The sequence below is a fragment of the Natrix helvetica genome (assembly GCF_964273705.1).
Source record: "Natrix helvetica genome assembly, chromosome: Z".
NCBI lineage: Eukaryota > Metazoa > Chordata > Lepidosauria > Squamata > Natricidae > Natrix > Natrix helvetica.
Window position 1 is genome coordinate 54,125,192 of NC_138554.1, and position 20,473 is coordinate 54,145,664.

General features: G+C 37.6%; 2 protein-coding genes across 2 annotated transcripts in view; one reads left to right on the plus strand and one right to left on the minus strand.

Annotated features, from left to right (window-relative positions):
• LOC309401894 (uncharacterized protein) overlaps positions 1–20,473 on the minus strand; it is a 395,822-nt gene that overhangs the window by 325,189 nt on the left and 50,160 nt on the right. The gene's annotated exons all lie outside the window — the stretch shown is intronic.
• HEXIM1 (HEXIM P-TEFb complex subunit 1) lies at positions 7,824–10,037 on the plus strand. The gene has a single exon (XM_081933333.1). It carries the CDS (start codon positions 8,775–8,777, stop codon positions 9,849–9,851), a length of 1,077 nt encoding a protein of 358 aa, XP_081789459.1. The 5' UTR covers positions 7,824–8,774; the 3' UTR covers positions 9,852–10,037.

Here is a 20,473-nt window from a genome sequence, read left to right on the forward strand (position 1 = left end):
TGTACAATGAAATCCAGTTGAGTTAGGGTTGCCAGCTCTTTATGTTCCTGTAGCTAACTGAGCCTTTTAATTGTAATTTGAGTAGTATTTGCTATAAAAAAAACCTTAACCTGTTGATTTCTGCCCAGCAAACTCTTGTTGTGACCTAAGAGAACAGTGGCCTGTTTCTGTTTTGATTTTCTGTGGCCATTTAAAAATCTTAGCTGATGTCACAGTTTCATTCCAACTTCGTCAATTCTGAAAAGCAACTTTCTAAAGCTAGGGATCAGCTCTATCTGGATCTGGCCCTAAATGAAACTTCTTCCCAGCAGGGACGTGCGGTCAGGGGAGGCAAGGGAGGCAGAGCCTGACCTCTCTTCATGAAATAATAGTATATAATATAATATAATATAATATAATATAATATAATATAATATAATATAATATAATATAATATAATATAATATAATATAATATAATATAATAATAATATAATAATATAATAATATAATAATATAATAATATAATAATATAATAATATAATAATATAATAATATAATAATATAATAATATAATAATATAATAATATAATAATATAATAATATAATAATATAATAATATAATAATATAATAATATAATAATATAATAATATAATAATATAATAATATAATAATATAATAATATAATAATATAATAATATAATAATATAATAATATAATAATATAATATAAATCCGCCCGGCCGCGCCCGGGAGCTGCAGAGGCAGAAATGTTGTCGGCGCTCCTGGATGACGAAGCCACGAAAGTGACTGGGGGAAGGTTCTCGTCGTTCCCCAGTCACTTTTGCGGCTTCATCATCCGGGATCGCCGACAACATTTCTGCCTCCGCAGCTCCCAGGTGCGGCCGGACGGATGTAGCCAGAGCGACGCCGAGGCGGTCCGGGCGGACGAAAGAGCGAGTGAGCGATGGAGGTCCTCAGTCGCTCGCCCGCCGGACTGCCTTGGCGCCACTCTGGCTACCTCCGTCCATCCGCGCCCGCGAGCTGCGGAGGCAGAAATGTCGGCGCTCCCAGATGACGAAACCACGAAAGCGACTGGGGAACGATGAGAACCTTCCTGCCTCTGCTGGACTGCAAAGTCCAGCAGAGGCAGGAAGGTTCTCATTGTTCCCCAGTCACTTTCGAGGACTGCGGAGCGCGAGCCGGCGGAGCATGCTCAGGAAGGCGGGGAATGGGATCACGTGTGCTGGAGGCTGAGGCTGCCTCAGCCTCCAGCACACGTGGTCCCATTCCCCGCCTTCCTGATGACGTCACCAGCCTCACCAGCCGTAAACCTCACCGCACGTCACTGCTTCCCAGCAACCTTGTCGATCATCTACCAGCACTGCACTAAGCAACTGTCGGTAGTGCTAGGCCTTGGGATAACAAACTAAAAACCAATCCAGGAAAAGCAAGGATTAGATCTTGCATTCCCCTCCGAGTACAAAAGGAGTCTTACAATCTGCAAGGGGAAAAAACAAGAAGACAATTGTAGGGATATCTTTCTAGTGGTGTTCTATTCTGTTTTTGATGTGCCTTCCAAATACAATGAAGGAACAGACTGTCCCAACAGCAGGCATCCAAATCTCAGGTTGCAGCTTAGAAGGGGAATTTTTTTTTTGCTGTCAGCCATATAAATATTCAGCTCCCTTGGAAAGCAAAATACAACAGATTCTCTGGAACTAGAGAAAAAAAGCATCTCTGAAAAATAGGGCTATTTTTAGTTTATAAAAAAAAATAAGAAACCTTTCTTATCACCTGCAAAAATTAGCTTTCACATACTTGTTAATATTGTTATGTATATATCATTTAGACAGATGGCACTGTTATTTCCATTTTTTACAAAATAACCAAGGGTGATTGACTGTGCAAAATAGTCCTACACGCTGCTGTACAAAACAAGCCGTTTGCAGAGCAGAAAAATGACTTTTCTAACCCTATCTTTCAAGTCTCCAAACCACTTCCGTTGGTACAACCTCAAAATGGCTTGGTCAAATAGACATTGCCAAAGCTAAGGAAGAATGAGTTCCTGGCACATTCTGAAACATAAATATATTTATTTACTTTAATTACACATTCATATTACATGATAAATTCATTTTTCACAACATACCCTATGTGATATCCTGCACTGACAATAAACAATACAACATTCCATCACTTAAGGTCACCAACTCCCATTACTCCAACCAGTATGGTATGTGGTCAGATCCAGGCAAATTAAACAGCACTAATTAGATAGTCAGAATTCTTTATGAGTAAATAATTTCAAGGCTTAGGTCATCTTATTTTCTTTATTTTACTGCATGTATTCCCCTCTCCAGGTTTCAGAACATATGTTCCTAAATGTGGATTTTTTTGCATTTATTATTTTACTTTTCAATGCAAAAATAAAAATACATACATTATCAAAGAAAAAAGTATATTTTTAGAAAAGTGAAGTAAAATACAACAAAGGAAAAAGTACAATATATCATTTTAACAGTAAATGATTACAGTTTTATATATAGTTATCTAATGCAATTATTCAATTACATACATATTTAATACATTTGTTTAACCTATTTTATTTTGTATGAATGAGTCCTATACTTCATTATATTTGTTAAAGTCTAGAATTATAAACACATTGCAATCCATTTAATACAAGGAGGCATATATTTATATTTCCAATGGCACTATATTTATTTGCATTTATTTGATTTATCTAGCACCCATATTGTCTAGAATACCTGTATTTTGGCCATAGCAAGGACACAAAGAATCTATTTATATTGTCTAGCTGTCAAATTCCATGTATCAGGTATGCAGTTAAAAAAAATATTATAATCTGAAAATTTTAGCTTTTGTCTCACAATCACATTTATATAGTCCACTACTTTTCTCCCAAAATGTAATAAATATAGAATATTGTAAATATATTTAAAAGAAGCACTATCCTTATTACATCTCAAATGAAACACTGTTGTAGATAGTCCTTTAATATAATTGGACTCTATAATAGAATCCAATAAATTCTAAGTATTTTGTTGTTATAGTTTAAGATATATTAACACTATTGGTATATAAATTAAAACTTTCTCCAGATAATCTAGGCAATATAGGAACCTGTAATTACTTATTTCACTTATTTCTTAACATCTGCATATCACACTAGTGTATTGATAACAAATATCTGTACAAACAATTTAGGTCTTTCTTAAATTTAAAAGATTTAACAAGTTGTTCTCAGGTGTTCAAAATCTGAGAATGCTGCTGGTCAAAAAAATGTTGGCAAATATTGTCACTGGAAATAATGCTATTGGATTACATTGGTTATGTTAATTTGTCTCTTAACATAGAATATGTTTAAAATTCTCCATTTCCACCTGATTTTTCCATATTATTAAAATTGGGTTTCCCCATAAAGTCAATTTAACAAGAGAAGAAAAGTTTTGAATTTTTATTAGACATTCCATTGCAAAATTTTCTAACTGTTGCAATAATAATTTTCTGTTTCCAGAGTTTTAATGTTTAGATCCTAATACTGTCCATTGAACTAATGGTGCTATATGTATATATTCCAAAGTCGCCCAAATCTGAAAATTAACACTTATTATTGGCCTCTAGAATTGCTCTCAGAATATAAATTAATCTAGGAAAAATATTTGGAGAGAACTTACCTTTCCTCAAAAAGTAAGGAGTAACGAATCCCATTTTAAATGTACAACTAAATGTGGAATCATGTCTATTACAGTCAGTATGATAATGTTAAGATGTTAGCCTAGGAGAAACACGAATTTCAACGTATTCTCAACCACAGAAACATACTAGATGACTTTGGGCCACTCACACTCTTTCTGCCCATTCTACCTTACAGAATTCTTGTCATAGAGAAAAACAGGATAAAACACTATGCAAGGTCACCATGAGCTCTTGCACAGAAAGTGATACATAACTATAATAAATATACTGAGAAATTCATTATTCTGTTCTGAGAATTTCATTCTTATTCTTCTGTTTCATTGTATTCAGTCCTATTGCAGAAGATACAGTTCAACATGACTCTAATCTAGGTCATTATTTAGATTCAGCTCAACACAGTATTAGAACCTGGTTGCTCTAGCGAAGATTAAAGCAAATTATGGCTTAATATAATAAGGGCATTTAGGCTCTAAACCTAGAAACTGACTTGAATGATTGACTTTGCCATAGGATGAGGACCTTAGGCAATTACAATTTCTGAGCCCAATTTCTCCATTTTACTTTCATAGGACTTAACCATCTTTATAGATTTAATGGGGACAATACTTTTTGTAATTTCCTGGGTTTGGAGAATACTTATATTAAAAGTGTTACGTGAATCTTCAAAGTTATCCTAGAGCCTTGCTGTATAGTCTGCCCCAAAGTGGTATGAAATTTTGTCATAGATTTCACACTTGTAATTGAGAGTAATTCGGGAAAAATCACAGAAAAGAAGCTATACTCTTCAGGTTAAACTTGTACTGTATGATATGGAAATTTAGTCTGTCCTGATTTATATGCTTCTGATAAGGTATTAAATCCACTATGGAATGGATAGCAGTAAATATACTATTTTTACTTTTTGAAATTTTAATTGTTTAAACCTGGGTATTTCACTTCTTAAAATGGTTGATTCTTGATGACAAGGACTTGGGTTCACTAGATGGTGTGATAAGTTACAGATGCTCCAAATGATAAATGTACCGTATTTTTTGCACTGTAAGATGCTCCGGACCATAAGACACACCTAGCTTTTGGAGAAGAAAACAAGAAAAAAAATCTGCCTCTGCCTTCCAGCATCCATCGGTATTCATCTGGCTAGTGTCCTTGCAGCAAACAACAAACAGTCTGGTCAGCTTCAGCACATTATCACAGCCTGATTTAGCACAAGCAGCTGATTGGTGGTTGGATCAGCCCCTGGAATACCGCCGATCAGCCGTTCCAGGCTGTGGGGATCGCCGCTGCCCATCGCTAATGCCTATTGCTGCCTCCGCATGCCCTGTTTTCAGCTCCATGTGTCCTGTTTTTGGCCCATTCTGGGTGGCAGGGATCACCATCACTGCCGCCTGGAACAGGCCAGAAATGGGACATGCAGAGGCCGAAAATGGGGTGCACGGAGGCCGAAAACAGGGCACATGAAAGCCAAAAATGGGGTGTGCAGAGGCCAAAAACAGACAAAGAGTAGGGGCTGGTGGATGGGCGGGGCTTTGGCAACATTTGCTCTGTAAAATGCACAGACATTTCCATCCACTTTTTTTGGGTGGGTGGGGTGGGAAGTGTGCCTTATAGAGCGAAAAATATGATACTTTAAAACAAAAGTGAAATAGAATATTTATTTTATTTATTGATTCGTTTGTCAAACATGTACAAGATACCAGATATACGTATGAACATGGACATGAACAAAGGAAATGAATACAAATAAATTGACTTCAGGAAAGTTGTGTTGGAGTTACATTTGCATGTTGGGCTGTATAACGTTGTATTATTTGCTTCATCTGTTTTTGCAGAGTATTTCACAGTATTTTCAAGATGATTACATTAAGAGAGAAATGTTGCGTAGCAATAAGGAGTAATTCTAGTTTACAGTATGTGTGCAGCAAACTTAGCAACCAAGGCAGCCTGTGCTGAACTTAAATTAATAAGGAAACTAGCATAGAAACATAGAAAACAGAGTGCAGAAAGAGCCAATGATCCATGCAGTCTGCCCTGTGAGGGTTTTTGTTGTTGTTTTAATATTTTCAATTAATTATATTTTATTTTTAGTTTTTTGCAGTTAGCCAAAAGTTCAGATGGGGTTTGCCATTTTATTTTTTTACTTAGTACTTACTTGGATGATAGACATGTTTTTCACCCAAGCATATTTAAACTCAATTACTGATGACTGATGAACTACCTACCTCTGCTGGAAGTTGGTTCTGAGCCTCCCTTTCTGTGAAGTAACACTTTTTAATATTACTTTTGAATTTCCCTCCTCCTAGTTTGAGATGTACCCGTTTTTTATTTTTGCTAAAACTCTTAAAAAACCCAATGCCTAAAACTCTTGCTTTCTGCCATTTAAAAATGTAGCGTTTTTACAGAATCAGCGTAATACAATTAGTCATGCCAACATGTTTTCACAAGAAAGGATAACATGGCATTTTAAATTTAATCATTTTTCAGGCTTTTTGTCATTCTAAGTTACTTTCAAGAGGTTGGTTCAATTTTCAAAGGCTCTACAATGTTTGGCCCCAACATCGTCAGTTTTTTTTAACATTTTCTTTATAAAATTATTATGCACCTGGGTCACTTTTTCCATTGCAAAAGCTAACCAAACGCTTGTCCTGTTAACAATTCCACAATGCGAATAGCAGAGAAAGACAAATCAGGATTCTGGGATGGAAGAGATGAGCAGTTGTTGAACACAAAGGAAATCCTCTCCCTCTTAGCAGCCCTTTCAGGTGAGGGTCTGCAAAAGAGGAGTTCCTGGTCTATACCTCCACTGAGGCAATCAATGCCAGCCTGGGTCGGGGGGGAGGGTGTCCCAGCTTCTGCTCAGTGGAAAAGAGGGTTATAAACCCGTTTTCTTTCGCTGTTGAACTGTATGGAGTAATATGGAGCCCATAGGGCTCGAAACGGGTGAAACAGAACATAAATTAGTCTCTGACCATATACAGAATGCATCTGTTTCCTGATGACCTGAGCCAGCTTCTAAGCATTAGAAGGGAAGAGCTGGCAGACCTCAAGTTCTGCAGCTTCCTTTTCAGTCGCGGTTCTCCAGCCTGCTTTCTTCACAGCCAATGAGAAAAGCTACAGTAATTGGTTAATAAACTCTTTCAACTTTGATCTGTTGGCAACTTGGGCAGATCTTCCTCTGGCGAAAGAAGATCCCAAATCTCAGTCTTTAACCACTAGACTGCAATCCCCTTTCCAGGCCTTCAATTACATCATTTGATTTAGCGAAAGGAGTACCTTTATGCCTTTAAGACGGAACTAGTTTCGAATTTCGGTTTGTTTACAACTCCTCCACGTAGATCAGTCACCGTCATAGGTTAACATAGCTGGGTTTTTTTACACAACTAGTAGTGACCTTCCGCCAGCAAGGGCTTCCTACTCAACTCTCCTGTCCAAATCTTTTTTGCCACTAGATGACATTACTGCTCCCCCTAAATTCTCGAATAGTTACTGAAATTCCTCAATCTTAAACGAGTGACTCATTACAAAATCCTCTTAATCTTAAAGTTACATTGGAACTACTTTTTGGGCACTACCATTTTTTTCTCGAGGGGTAAGTTACGAAGCTATTTTCCTTCAACGGTATTATGACAGATAAAGTGCCTGAGGTGACATTCATTTGAAGATGAGTTCCAAGAGGACTCAAAAAGGTCAGTTTAATAAGCGTTAAGATTTCAAGATTCTCATAAATAGTTGGTATATTCCAATTCCCATCTCCTACACCGCCTCCAACTTTTCACCTCTGATTGGTTCACTTAGTATTGAAGGACTCCCATTATAGCCATTGATGTTTTAGTTATTTAGCCAGCCTACCAGAGAGGGCTTCCTTGTTGTCCCAGCCCTCCTTGAATATTGATTGGCTAAACAACAGTCCCTTGCCGCGATTCTGGGAAGGGTAGTCATTGTGTTAAAAGAGAACTGGGCAATCGATCGGAAGGAGAGACCACAAATCCCGAGATACCTTGGGTCCAGGAAAATAAGATGCGGCTGCGCACTGCGTTGAAGGGGCTGGTTCGTTTATATAAGGCGAGGAAACGCGCTAGGAGTAGCAGTTGAGATCTGGCGGCGCTTGAGCAAGGGAGGAAAGCGGTGGAAGGAGGGGTGGGGTTAACTGCAAGGGAGGGGGCGATTCGAACTTTGGATGTGCGTGGAGGAGCCAACCTTCCCTCAATGAGTTAACTCTTTCCTCTCCGAGAAGGAGAAAGAAACCATCTTTAACTCGTTCGGGACTGGAGAGTTTTCGTAGCTGAAGCTTGGGACTGAAATATTTTTCAAGTGATTTTTGAAATCCAGATTGTTGAGAAAAAAAGAAGAACTGCTACACACAGAGACTCTTGGCATTGGATCTACCTTCAACTTTTTTGTCCCTGAACTGTTAACCCTTGATTGTGTGGGTTTGGATATTTTAACATTTTTATCGCCTACGCTGGAGTGAGAACCCTGCTGCTTAACTCTTCAGTGGCCTTTTGCCTCTCGTATCTTCATTTTATATATATATACATATATAATTATAATATATATAATTATTGTTGCGTACAAGGTGTCTCAAGGACATACCGACTCTGTCGCGGTGGCTCGTTGTTTAGCTGGAACTCTTTTTTTGCCTTTAATCTTTTTTATAATTTGAGATGTGCATCTTTTCTACAGTGTGACAAACAGGAGAAGTAGAAACTGGAGGAAAAAACCGGATGCTACCACACTTCCCAGAAGGTAACGAACATTTAAAGACCAACCAAGACAAGCTTGCCGGTCTTTTTTTTCCCCTGAAAAATTTAATGTTTGCAACACTCTAGAAATTTAAGAAAGAGCAAGAAAGGCTTCCAGATTAATACTCCTGATAACTATTAAGCAGTAAGAGTTTTGTAAAGGCCTGCAAGTTGAGCTGAAGTGTTAAAAAAAAGTATTTGATTTCTCAGAACTTGTGAAGCTGGCAGCCCCAGCACCATCCAGCAAGGCACTGTCCGCTAATTAAATTTAAGCCTCGGACTTACTAGCCAACAATCTCCTTTGGGCTGAGGAAATTGCTAAAAGCCACCAGCTATGGCTGATGCTGCTTTCTCTGCCAATCTGAGGCAACAGCCTAATGGCAAAACACCTTTCCCTCCCTGCAGGGGTGCAGGTGGGGGAGACTCTGGTGGAGGGGGACCTTTTGTTGGATCTCCACCCACTAACCAGGAACTGCTCCAAGGAAGAGAGATTGCCGATAGGTGGCAACCAAGAGAGGTGGCTAAGCAGCAGGATGGCAGGCTGGTCAGTGCTGATGTTGCTTTCCCTGATGCAGAACTCACAGTTCCTGTGGTTGGAGGAAGCCAAAGTTTGATTGCCCCAGGGATTAATCAGATTGAGGACCAGGCATTTGGTGCAGCTGTAGACACCCAAGATGCAGGGGATGGAGAGCAACCAGACCTACAGGAGCAGGAATACTGTGGGACTTTTGACCAGAGTTGCAGATCCCAGTCTGGTGGAGAAGAGGAAAAACAGCTGGGCAAAAAGAAACATAGGAGGCGCCCTTCAAAGAAGAAGAAACATTGGAAGCCTTATTACAAACTCAGCTGGGAAGAGAAGAAGAAGTTTGATGAGAAGCAGAGTCAACGGGCTTCCAGGATGCGGGCAGAGATGTTTGCTAAAGGACAGCCTGTTGCACCATACAACACCACACAGTTTTTGATGGAGGATCATGATCAAGAAGAACCAGATTTGAAGACAAGCCTTTACCCCAAAAGATCTGCCACCAAGTCAGATGAAACCAGTGAGGAAGACTTTGTGGAAGAGGAGGATGGGGGTAGTGATGGGATGGGAGGGGATGGTACTGAATTCCTTCAGAAAGATTTTTCAGAGACATATGAGAGATATCATGTAGAGAGTCTGCAGAATATGAGCAAACAGGAATTGATCAAGGAATATTTGGAGTTGGAGAAGTGTCTTTCCAAGATGGAGGAAGAGAACAACCGCCTACAGATGGAGAACAAGAAATTTGCAGGGGACTCAACAGAGGACCCCAGGGTAAGTCAGTTAGAAGAGGAACTGGACAGGTTGAGAGCTGAGAACCAGAAACTCTTGAAAGAAAAGGAACTTGGCAGAGAACAAGAGAACAATTTCTCTAAACTGGGAGAATAAAACTGAACATTTTCTGAGGACATGTGGAATTGGACAGAAACCATCCCAAAATTCTGTATTCATATTGTGGGAGTACATGTGTGTATGTGTGTTCACACAAACACACACATACACACACACACAAAAACAGGACTTTATGTGATCTAATCAGAATAAATTCACAATCTTACACTGGTTTTGAAGATAGTTCTAATATAGTGTGTGCTCTTTTTTTAATTATGTGTAATCAAGGGGTTTGGGATTTGTTTTTTAAAATAAGAACACAGAACATCCAGCATTCCTAGGAAAATTTCTAAAAGTTCATCGGACTCATACAGAAACAGAATTTGTGATCCTTGTAAAGGAGAGACATTGGTGGAGAGGGAATGGGGCACGGGAAGGGTCATGTAAAATAGTCACATTCTGGAAAAAAAGGCTATCCTGATTCATGAAAGTTTTAATAAACTGAAGGTCATGTCAGCATAATTATTCTGGTGTGATTTCTAGAAAAATAATTCAAAATATTTTCTTTTGGCAGAGAATATTGTGAATAATTTTTCCAGGCAGCATTTAGATATTGCTTTTAAAAAATATGAATTGGAAAGAATGAATTGTTTTAAGCCTTTGTGTAGTTGTTCTAATAGAAGACCAAAGAGAAACATCACAGTCATCCAAAGTTACTTTATTTACTAGAGCATTCTTTATATGTTTTATAATTATGGGGCGGGCAGGGGGTGAACTGCCAAAGCAAGTTACTTTATTTAGCTGCTCTGTTTGGCTCCACACCAAACCTGCATGGTAAGTCTCTATTCCCATCTTTATACTTTGGAGTCAGAGGATGGGCAGGTACGACCTGCCCAAGGCAGTAGAGGTGGAGCATTCAAATCCTGTTGCACAACTGCTGTTTTCTATAACTGAAAATGTTGCATGGGGATATTGCTTGCTATTTATCCACAAACACTTTTGCTGCTTTAATAAGTAATTATTAGATAATGTTTGAGAAGGAGATGGCAAATCACCTTTCTCAAGTTCAGGCCTTAGTTTGGATAGGATGAGATGACTTAGCTGTGCTATCCAATTTTGTAATTTAGATCAATAACAAAAAAGTTTTCCAATGGCCACCCCAGTTAGTAGTATGCAATGACTTTTTTGTGTGTATTTATTTTGTTGGCCAAATTGATATAGTCACCTATCTTACAAAACAAGTTTTGCCAGATATTCTGCCCTTAGTTTAGTAGCGTGGCTCACTTTCTTCAACTATATGGACAGTTTATCTATATGGGAAGCCTAATTCCCCCCCCCCCCCAATCATGATAATGCAAATATAAAGAGGATCGTGTGTACTTGCAGACATTATGAAAACTACTGCTATGATCCTATGCATCAGGTAGCCTAGTATAATCTGGTTATTGGAATCATAATCTTAAAAAGAATCATTTTTCTATTAGAACTGTCATCTGAGGCTGATGGGAATAAAATCTAAGCAATCGTAGGATCTGCCACAGTTATGGTAGCTTCTTTTAATGCAACCTTCCACTCGAAATTGAGAATTGCTTTCAAATGAACATAGAGAAATGCTTACTTGGGTAGCTTCTTTATTGAAGCTATAAACTGGATAGAGTGTTTTGGGTGTTGAATGTTACGGAACAGAAGGTGGGATTCTTTTGTGCTCCCAACACTATTCCATTAACTTTGCAAAAGCAAGTTACCATTTTGATGAATTCAATCTTCAAAAATGCGTGAGCGGATTTAGTGAATACAGACTTCGGCCTTTACCACAAAACTTGTATTTCATTTTACTCTATTCTGGTACATACTCAGACTTGGCATAGACATAATGCTGTCCAATTTCATAGCATACTCCCATATTTTATATCTGTCTTCCCTCCTAATAATAAATTGTCCCTCCTTATTTTTAAAAGCGAAGAAATGTATTTAGTATATTAGACAACTTTGTTTAGGTACTAATAATCTGTAAATATTTATGGCTTGTCTTATAAACCACTTGGGTGCTTTAAGAAATAGACAAACTAAATTTAAAAATAAAGCCAATACAAAACAAAACTGGTGATCTTTAAATGGTTAGTGCTAACCTGACCATTAAGATATGTAAGGAACAATTCAAATCTTTGTTTTCTATTTGAAGCAATCATGCCTAACTTCCCTAGGAGGGTGTACCAATATTGAGGGGCACTGTGACAGAAAAAAGGCCTCACTTCATGCCTACCAGTCTTCTGGAAGAGAATCTAGAATGGAGCCATGACTGTAAATTATGGGGTGATATTCAAACCCCTTAACAATTAGAAATATTGATTAAGACAACAGAGAGCATTGAGTTTAATTGTGAAAATGGCAAGAGGGCAGTCATGTACTTGTCTAGAGGGCATTCTAGATTTCTTAACCAAAATGCACAACACTCTGCAATGATTAGATAAATTTCATGTTTTAAAGTTGCATTGGCCACTGAAACATTTCTGCATTAACAAATAAAAATGAGCTGCTTGGGCTATTCCTTCCCATGGTAGCCTAGAAACTGGAAAGGATGGCACAGGAATTGATTAATCTTTTACCCAACTGGAGTCACAGAATCATATGGTGGGCATGATCATTCCAGGTTGTAGGTACATCCTGGTTCAAGAGTGCTACCTGAAGCCAATTCAAGCATTGGTTCTCCCCTTCTTCATTTGTCCCATGGATACTTTTCCTACCCTGCTACTTTCCATCGTTCACTTCTCCCCTTCACTAGCCAAATTGCTTTAGACTTGTCGATTGTCTTAATTCTCTCTCTCACACACAAACACCTAATATAAGACAATGTTGGGTAGTAGGTTTATTCCACAACTGAAGCTTGACAGACAAAACCAACCTTCTGAAGGCCAAAGTCTATAAATCAATCTTACTGCTCTGTAGCGTAGGTTGAGATGTCTAAGCATTCTTTCTTAGAAAATGGGAGGAGATTGATTAGGTGAAGATTTGGCAGTTTTTGGAAGGGGCTTTCCAGCCTCTGCCAGAGGAGGGACTCATTCAAATTTGGGGGAAATTCAAAAGCAGCGCTCTGCCTTATTTGGGGGAGGGTGTTTTTAGGAGTCATGTAATGTCATCCAAACCTCTTCCGCTGCCAAACTGCAGGAAGGGTAGAACTTCAACTGTGATACAAGGGAGAGATCTTGAATTTTTAGTTGGTGCCTTTTAGAATGAAATACTGCTTGTATCTCTACTCCAAGTCAACAGACGGTAGAGCTCTTCTGAAAGGAAGTGGTCGGGCTGATTACATACCTTATAAGAGGAAGCCAGGCAAAATAACTTGCTATTTCATTCAGAACTACCCAACTTGGTTTTGAAATCATACTCTAATTTCTTTTTTGTATCCTTCATTTTCAATAATTATGAGGAATGTATTTATAAAAAGTAGCATTTTTTTTTCTCAGCCCAACTTTTTGTGGTGTAAGATATATGAATAAATATGTTTCACAGCTGCAGAAGCTGTAGAGTTCTATGTAATTCTTAGCTCTTGCTTAGAGTCAGTGTGGATCTGGCAATAGTTTTGTTGTCTCTGAATTTTTTCCCCTCTGGGGATTGGCAAAATTTGTCCTTGGCAAGACTTGTGCCTTTCAGCCTATGGGAATTCAAATGTTGAAATTTATGGTTAAAAATCCACACATATAAGGAGTCTAGACTTTTTTGTTTTTGCTAATCGGAGCAACAAAATATACTGATGAAATATGTGTGTTTGTGTGTAATTGTGCAATCTTTTGGGATCTTTTTTTCTGACTAAGGTAAAGGGAATTTGGCATAACATTTGAGTTCATTTAAAATTCCTGTGTTTGCAAGTAAAATGTAAGAAGGAAGTTTTACTCATATTTCCCAATGTTCACCTCTTAAAAGAAATAGTGTTTTTTTTTCCAATGAACATTTGAATTACACCATAGCCAGTTTAAAACATAGTGAATGGTATCAGTGTTTTACAGATTACTCCAATGCCAGCTCCCTGGAAGTCAAACAGATTTAATAATAAACTCACAAGCCAGTTTGGGATCCTGAAATGGTGCTGCTTACAAAAAGCCAATGGGCTGGCAAGCTTTATGATTTTTTGAAAAGAACAATAAACAGTTTTACAAGTATAGTAATATATTATTTTCATATTCTTATGATTAAAGAAACATTTGCTGGAATGTTGAAAGAGATTTGAATATTTTTATCAAAATGATGACATATAATTATCTTAATTGTAAATGTGTACAGTATAGTTTGAACTTGAAAAGACTGCCTTATCAGGCTCCTCTTAATCTCCTCTTATTTAATACAATACAATAGTAGAGTTGGAAGGGACCTCGGAGGTCTTCTAGTCCAACCCTCTGCCTAGGCAGGAAACCCTATACCATTTCAGACAAATAGCTATCCAACATCTTCTTAAAGACTTCCAGTGTTGGGGCATTCACAACTTCTGGAGGCAAGCTGTTCCACTGATTAATTGTTCTAACTGTCAGGAAGTTTCTTCTCAGTTCTAAGTTGCTTCTCTCCTTGATTAGTTTCCACCCATTGCTTCTTGTTCTGTCCTCAGGTGCCTTGGAGAATAGCTTTCTGTTGTTAGAAATAAGATATCCAAGATGGAATCATTTGGGGTGCAAGTGACAAAGGACATGCAAAACTGAATTAAGGAATTACTGAAGTAATCCTACCTGGTGGGAGTAAATTAGCACCATGCACTTGCAAAAGCACATAATTTGGGTGGTTTACCTTCTAATCCTGCTTCCATAAACTGTGAAAGGAAGGAGGCAAACACCCTCAGCATGGAGATGCTTCACTCATTACTACTCAGGCTAATAGTTCATTTCTTCCTTCTGCACACTCTGAACACCAGCTGGGCTCAGCATCATGGCTGAAAGTACAAAGGGCCTACACAACCTGGGTTTGCAGAAATCTGGACAACAACTATACATCAAGAAAGCAACGCAGTAAAAAGTAAAGTCTCTGGTGTTGACTTGTATTTATTTAATGATCTGCTATTGCAGTATATCTCAATCTTGGCAAGTTTTTAAAAAGTATAGATTTCAAGTCCCAGAATTCCCTACTAGCATCCCAGGGAATTCTGGGAATTGAAGTCCACACCTCTTAAAGTTGCCAGAATTGAGAAACACTGGTACCTGATGCCAAATGTGGTGTGGCAGTTTTATTCCCACTGTGACAGACATTAATTCTATAACTGTTTAAATCTGCTTGATGTAAAACTTAACAGCTTCAGATGTGAGATTACTTCTGAGCACTGATGGCTATGAAAGTGCAATCCCAACAACAACACAAACCTACTTTGCCACTGTTAACTTGTCTACTTGCTTCTTAAAATATGTTGCAGTGCATAGTACAAACTTCTGTTTTTGATCTTTAAAGCATTTAAGGCCTGAGCTCAGGTCTCTATGATAGTGTCTCCATTGGAAGCCTCGTTGAACTTCAGTGCTATTACCATATGAACCCTGGCCGAGAATATCCATACCTTTTGAAATTAAACAGGTGGCAACCAAATACTGGATCTTTTTCAGTGGCAATGTCTATTGCGAAATCTCCTTCTGAAAATATTTGCATGCCAGGTTTAGCATGTTCACTGCAGGTGTTCTCCTATGCTTTCAGTTAATAATCTAATCTCACACCATAGCTGATTTTTCTGACTTTAATATATTAGTAGTGGATCAATTATATATTGCTTAGCAGCTTTGAAGCTCTATGAGAAAATGAAATGCAAAAATATTTAAAATATTCCATTAATTTTTTTTAATAGAACCATATTTCATGTGGTAAATGAATTCATCAGAAAGAAAACAAATATCCAGTTGACCCAGTTTATCAAAAGTTGTAAGAGTGGCTTTTAAAAAATGTGAACCCTATAAGCAGTATAAAAAAATATATGTAATACTTGGGATTGCGCTCACACCACAGTCGCATGAAGAAAGTAGCAAGTCAATACCACTCTTGCCAATACTATACAAACTATCCATGGGTATCTTATTAGGCAAATCCACCATTGGAATCTCTCAGCTCTCTTTGTTAACAACTTTTTCAAGAAAAATTGAGACATGGATATCTATTGGGTATACCAAAAACTAGAGTTTTAATTTTGGCAAAAGAAAGTACCAGAAAGCAACTGTTCTCTCTTGTTTTGTTATAAGGGCCATTATCTTAGGACGTAGCATGTCACCAAAAGGTGTGTGGGTGGGGGGAAGCAAACTAGCCTAGATATCAAAAGTGTGCTATGCAAATCTCTTTGCAGGGCTGCACCCATCAGAGTCTGCATGTCACCTCAAACGAAGCATTTCCCAACAGAATTCCGAGAGTCACATCTGTAGCTAGGACCTATCAACTTAAAATCAACTAAGCCATGTACATTTGAATCTGAAGCTATATTTTCTCTTTCTGATACGAGCTTATTCTCAGGAGTGAGCAAAGAGCAGATGGGAAGGCCATGCCTGGAAGAAAAGGCCTCCAGGACTAGCTATAGCTAAGATCCATCCCCGTTTTTCCCTCTACCTCTGAATTGCACTTCCATGTACGATGTATGCCACTCAAAGTAACTTCTTGAGATGGGTGGCTATAGAAATAAAAAAAATTTTTTTTTTTTTAAATGTATGCATTCACATTTGGCAAGGGCACATATGTCGATTCCCATATATTGAGGAACTACAACAGCCAGCATTCCTTACCATTTGCCATGTGAGCTGATCTTCTGGGAGATGTAGTTAACAACAACTGAAAGGCCACAGGTTCTTTATCATTCATGTCAACACAATGCACTGATCCTTGACTAATTGAAATGTGGTTTGTAGAGCCCAAAGTTTTTACATCACATAACAGATTTGATCATAAACCCCAAAGCCCGTGGTATATTTAGCCAATGTATTAGGGTAAAATGTGGTTAACTTAGTCATGGTCCAATATGCAGTGTGACTTTAGTCTGGGTAAGAGGTTGTCTTATTAAATCACTATAATGATTCACATGTTTTAGGTGTATTTGTAGGCAGCAGAAACTGCTGTTGAGCTTCAGTTCCATGTCTATATAGTGAGGTTCTATCTGGAGGACCACTGGTGCTTCATCTCTGTATTTACCATTCTAGTCCACTTGCCTTTACACAAGGTAGTATACTTAAGCTTCTATATGGCTTTATCCAAAGCTGCTGTTTTTCATCTAGTTTTGATTTCTACATTTTCCCACTCTTGGGAGTTCAAAAGTTACTGGATTATAAGTAATCCTCAACATACAGCTGTAATGGAATTTCCCATTATGGTTCTATGTTGTGAGGGTCGTAAAATTATCCTGAGTTTATGACTTTTTTGTGACAGTCATTAAATGGACGCCAAGGTCACTAAGATTGTACAATATTTTTGTGGTGGTTGTTAAGCAAATGTTGCAGTTGTTAAGTGAATGCCACAATTATTAAGTGAACCAATAATTTGCTATGGGTGTGGTTTGGTCAAAACCAGACTGCTGATTTTTGGCAAAACTATAATAAAACATAATCATGTTACCATGGGACACTGCAAACAATCATAAATGCAGCTGTGTTTCCAAACTCCTGAAATCAACATTCCTGACACTGTTGAGGGAGCCTGATTGTCAGAACTTCCAACCTGGGTTGTAAGCCCCGCTCTTTTTTGGGTGGGGCATCAAAATTTTGAATTACATAAGTCAAGGACCACCAGTACACATGTTCTCTTCAACATGACAACGTGTTAAGAAAACTATACCTAAGTATTAGGGGAAGAATTAGTGAACACTGGAGTTCAAGTTGAAAATGAAACATCGCAAATGTCCTCTTCTACCAATTCTCCTTACCTGTTACTCTCCTTAAAGAAGCTTATTTCCTAAGGAAAATATCATAGCAAGGATATTCAGTATTGGGAAAATTTACATATATTTTAAAATAAGCAACCATGTAAGAAAACACTAGCACTGCCAATTTATGGGTACACTTTTGTTTTTTAAAAGCAATGTTCAAATGAAGAGTGGAAGTTTTTCCTGGCACAGAGAGCTGGCAAGAACATTTCTGTTAAAGGCACAGCAGCAATGTCTGGAAATAAAACTTTTTCAACCAGGAAATTAATCAAAATTCTACATTGTGTTCATTTGCAAAACTCTGAGAATTGTTAGTGATTAAATATCTGAGGCTTTTGACTGCAAAACACAGTACTTATATGCCTTTTAAAAAAAAATCCAAGGTTTTGATATACATTTGCCAAGCCATCTTCATTAGGTCCAAAGATTCCATGAATTAAAGTGAAAATCTCTTGATATACTGGTAAAATGCTGTATTTTTAATGTGTCAAGCAATCCCCTTCTTCCTGCTGACCAGAGGATTGTGCAAAATGAAATTCAAATCACTAGAGTTAACCAGATAGGGAATCCCGAGTACAGGTTTTCAGAGATTATTGTTATAAAAATACTGTTTCTGTTAATTTGTAACTGCTCCATCAGTTTAGCTTGCTCTCCTATCTAAAAAATAACTCTTGAGAACAGCATTGAAATCTCTTGTAACCCTAGCTCAGATGTCTGATTAAAATCTGATTAGATCTATCAGGCTTTTATTCTTTTGCATTCAGTGCAAATATACTTGTAAAAGAATCCAGGGAAAAGGAAAATAAATTACTGATTCTTCAAAACAAAGGGCAATAGTGATTCAGGTAAAAGTACACCCTGAGACAAAATTTATTTGCTTTTATCCTGTATCACAATAACAAAAATTTGATGTGTATAGACAATTAAAACATTAAAAAGCAACGCAATAAAAACCAACGTTCAGAACCACACAAATGACAAAAATTGAAAGAAGTGATAATTATATTAGTGTTATCGTCCCGTTCAGTGACTAATCTTAAACTAGTTTCGTAAATTGAGCTAACCCAGCTTTAAGACAGGTAGACTTCAACTTCCAGAATTCCCTAGCTAGCCAATCACACTGGCTGAGAATTTCTGGGAATTAAAACCTCCTGTCTTAAAGTTCCCAAGGTTGAGAAGATCTGAGCTACCATTTGCTAATCAAGCACCAAAAGGGAGTCACAGTGTGCCACAGACAATTTTGTCCTCCCAATTACGGCCCTGGGATGAAATAAAAATTTCTATGATTTATTACATTTGTGATTCACCTGGATAATGTGCTGGTCAGTTTTTTAAAAATGCATCTTGGAGCCAATAGTTTTATGAAACAATAAAACAGTATAAAAATCAACAGCATCCATAATAAATGCAGAAGATAAAAAAGACAAGACGAGTAATAAATGCCACAGATGAAATCACAATAAAGCCAGCAGGGAAAACAGTCTTTCAGATCTATAAACAGGTTCCTAAAACATCTGAGAAAAGGAAAATATGTTCGTTCTCAGTAAGACTGTAATGCAGGAATGAGGCAAACTTGTTTGAGGATTTAATGCATTCATCATCAACCAGGCACATTACAAGTAATTTTTACATAACTGAAAATTCTGAGGATGTTTCCCAGTAGATCTCCTATATTTGATCTTGCTTATAATGTCTGATATAACACCAAAGAAACCCAGTTTGATTTTCTAAGGCATCAGGAATAAAACTAAGTTCTAGTCCCACTTTAGGTATGACAACAATGGGTGACGTTGGCCAGTCACTCTCTCACCCTCTCTCAGTCCGTCACCTCATCACAGAATTGCTTTTTTGGAGGGAAAATTGGAATAAGGCATATTAGGCATGCTTGCTGCCTTGAATTATTTGTAAAATTATAAATAATTTTAAATAAATAATTTTATTATAAATAAAATAAGAAAGATAAAATTTAAAAAAAATTAAAAATATATTTTTAAAAAAAGTCATGTCTCTTTTAGGTTGAACTCCACCTCTGTGGCTAGCTGCATGTTTCATGCTCTTTTCTTCACTTGAATGGCACAAAAGTGATTTGCTACCAACTTCTCTCAGAATGGATTTCTCATTAGAGTCTGCAGACTTGGAATTTTCTTGTATGAATCCGCTTGCCTTCTCTAGCTCAGCCATGCCTTGGTGCAATCCATTATATAAATGTTTGATTCACCAATAATTACCAATAATTAAAAAGTACTTTTTTTCTGGAAATCAGTATCTCTATTTCTCTTGGTTCAGAATTTGCAGCATTTTCTAATCTTGTTTTTTGCCTTGAAGGTAAACCAGATTCCAGATAGTCAGCAACTTGTTTCCCCCCCCCCCTCTTTCACATAGCATGCTGACTTACTTACTAAGGGCTTATATTTTTTATGACCAGCAAGTGATAAACCAACAGAAAACATCAGACAACTTCTTAAGTTGCTTGACTTTGATTTTTTTCTATCCACAGTTCATTCTGAAATTAGACTACTAATACTATTTTTCCTTTCTATTGGTTTTGAACTGCCTTTCCAAATCTGGGACCTTCTAAATGGGACTTCATGAATCCTCTACAGTTCTAACCCATCTTGAAGTTGGGGAGATGTAGGAGGAGCAACTAAGCTTAACATGATATGTAATTAAATATTTCTGTAGATCATTATTCTCCCCTAATAACCTGCAGCTTGAACATGGAAGCTGTAATTCAACTGGGAAACTAACAAGAGAGAGAAGATTGGTAGTCCTTTGCACAGGGCTGCTATGAATTACTGTTCAGGAAAGACAGACCACCATG

Coding starts and splice junctions, on each gene's coding strand:
- HEXIM1 (XM_081933333.1), top strand. CDS start 8,775: ATGGCTGATGCTGCTTTCTCTGCCAATCTGAGGCAACAGCCTAATGGC.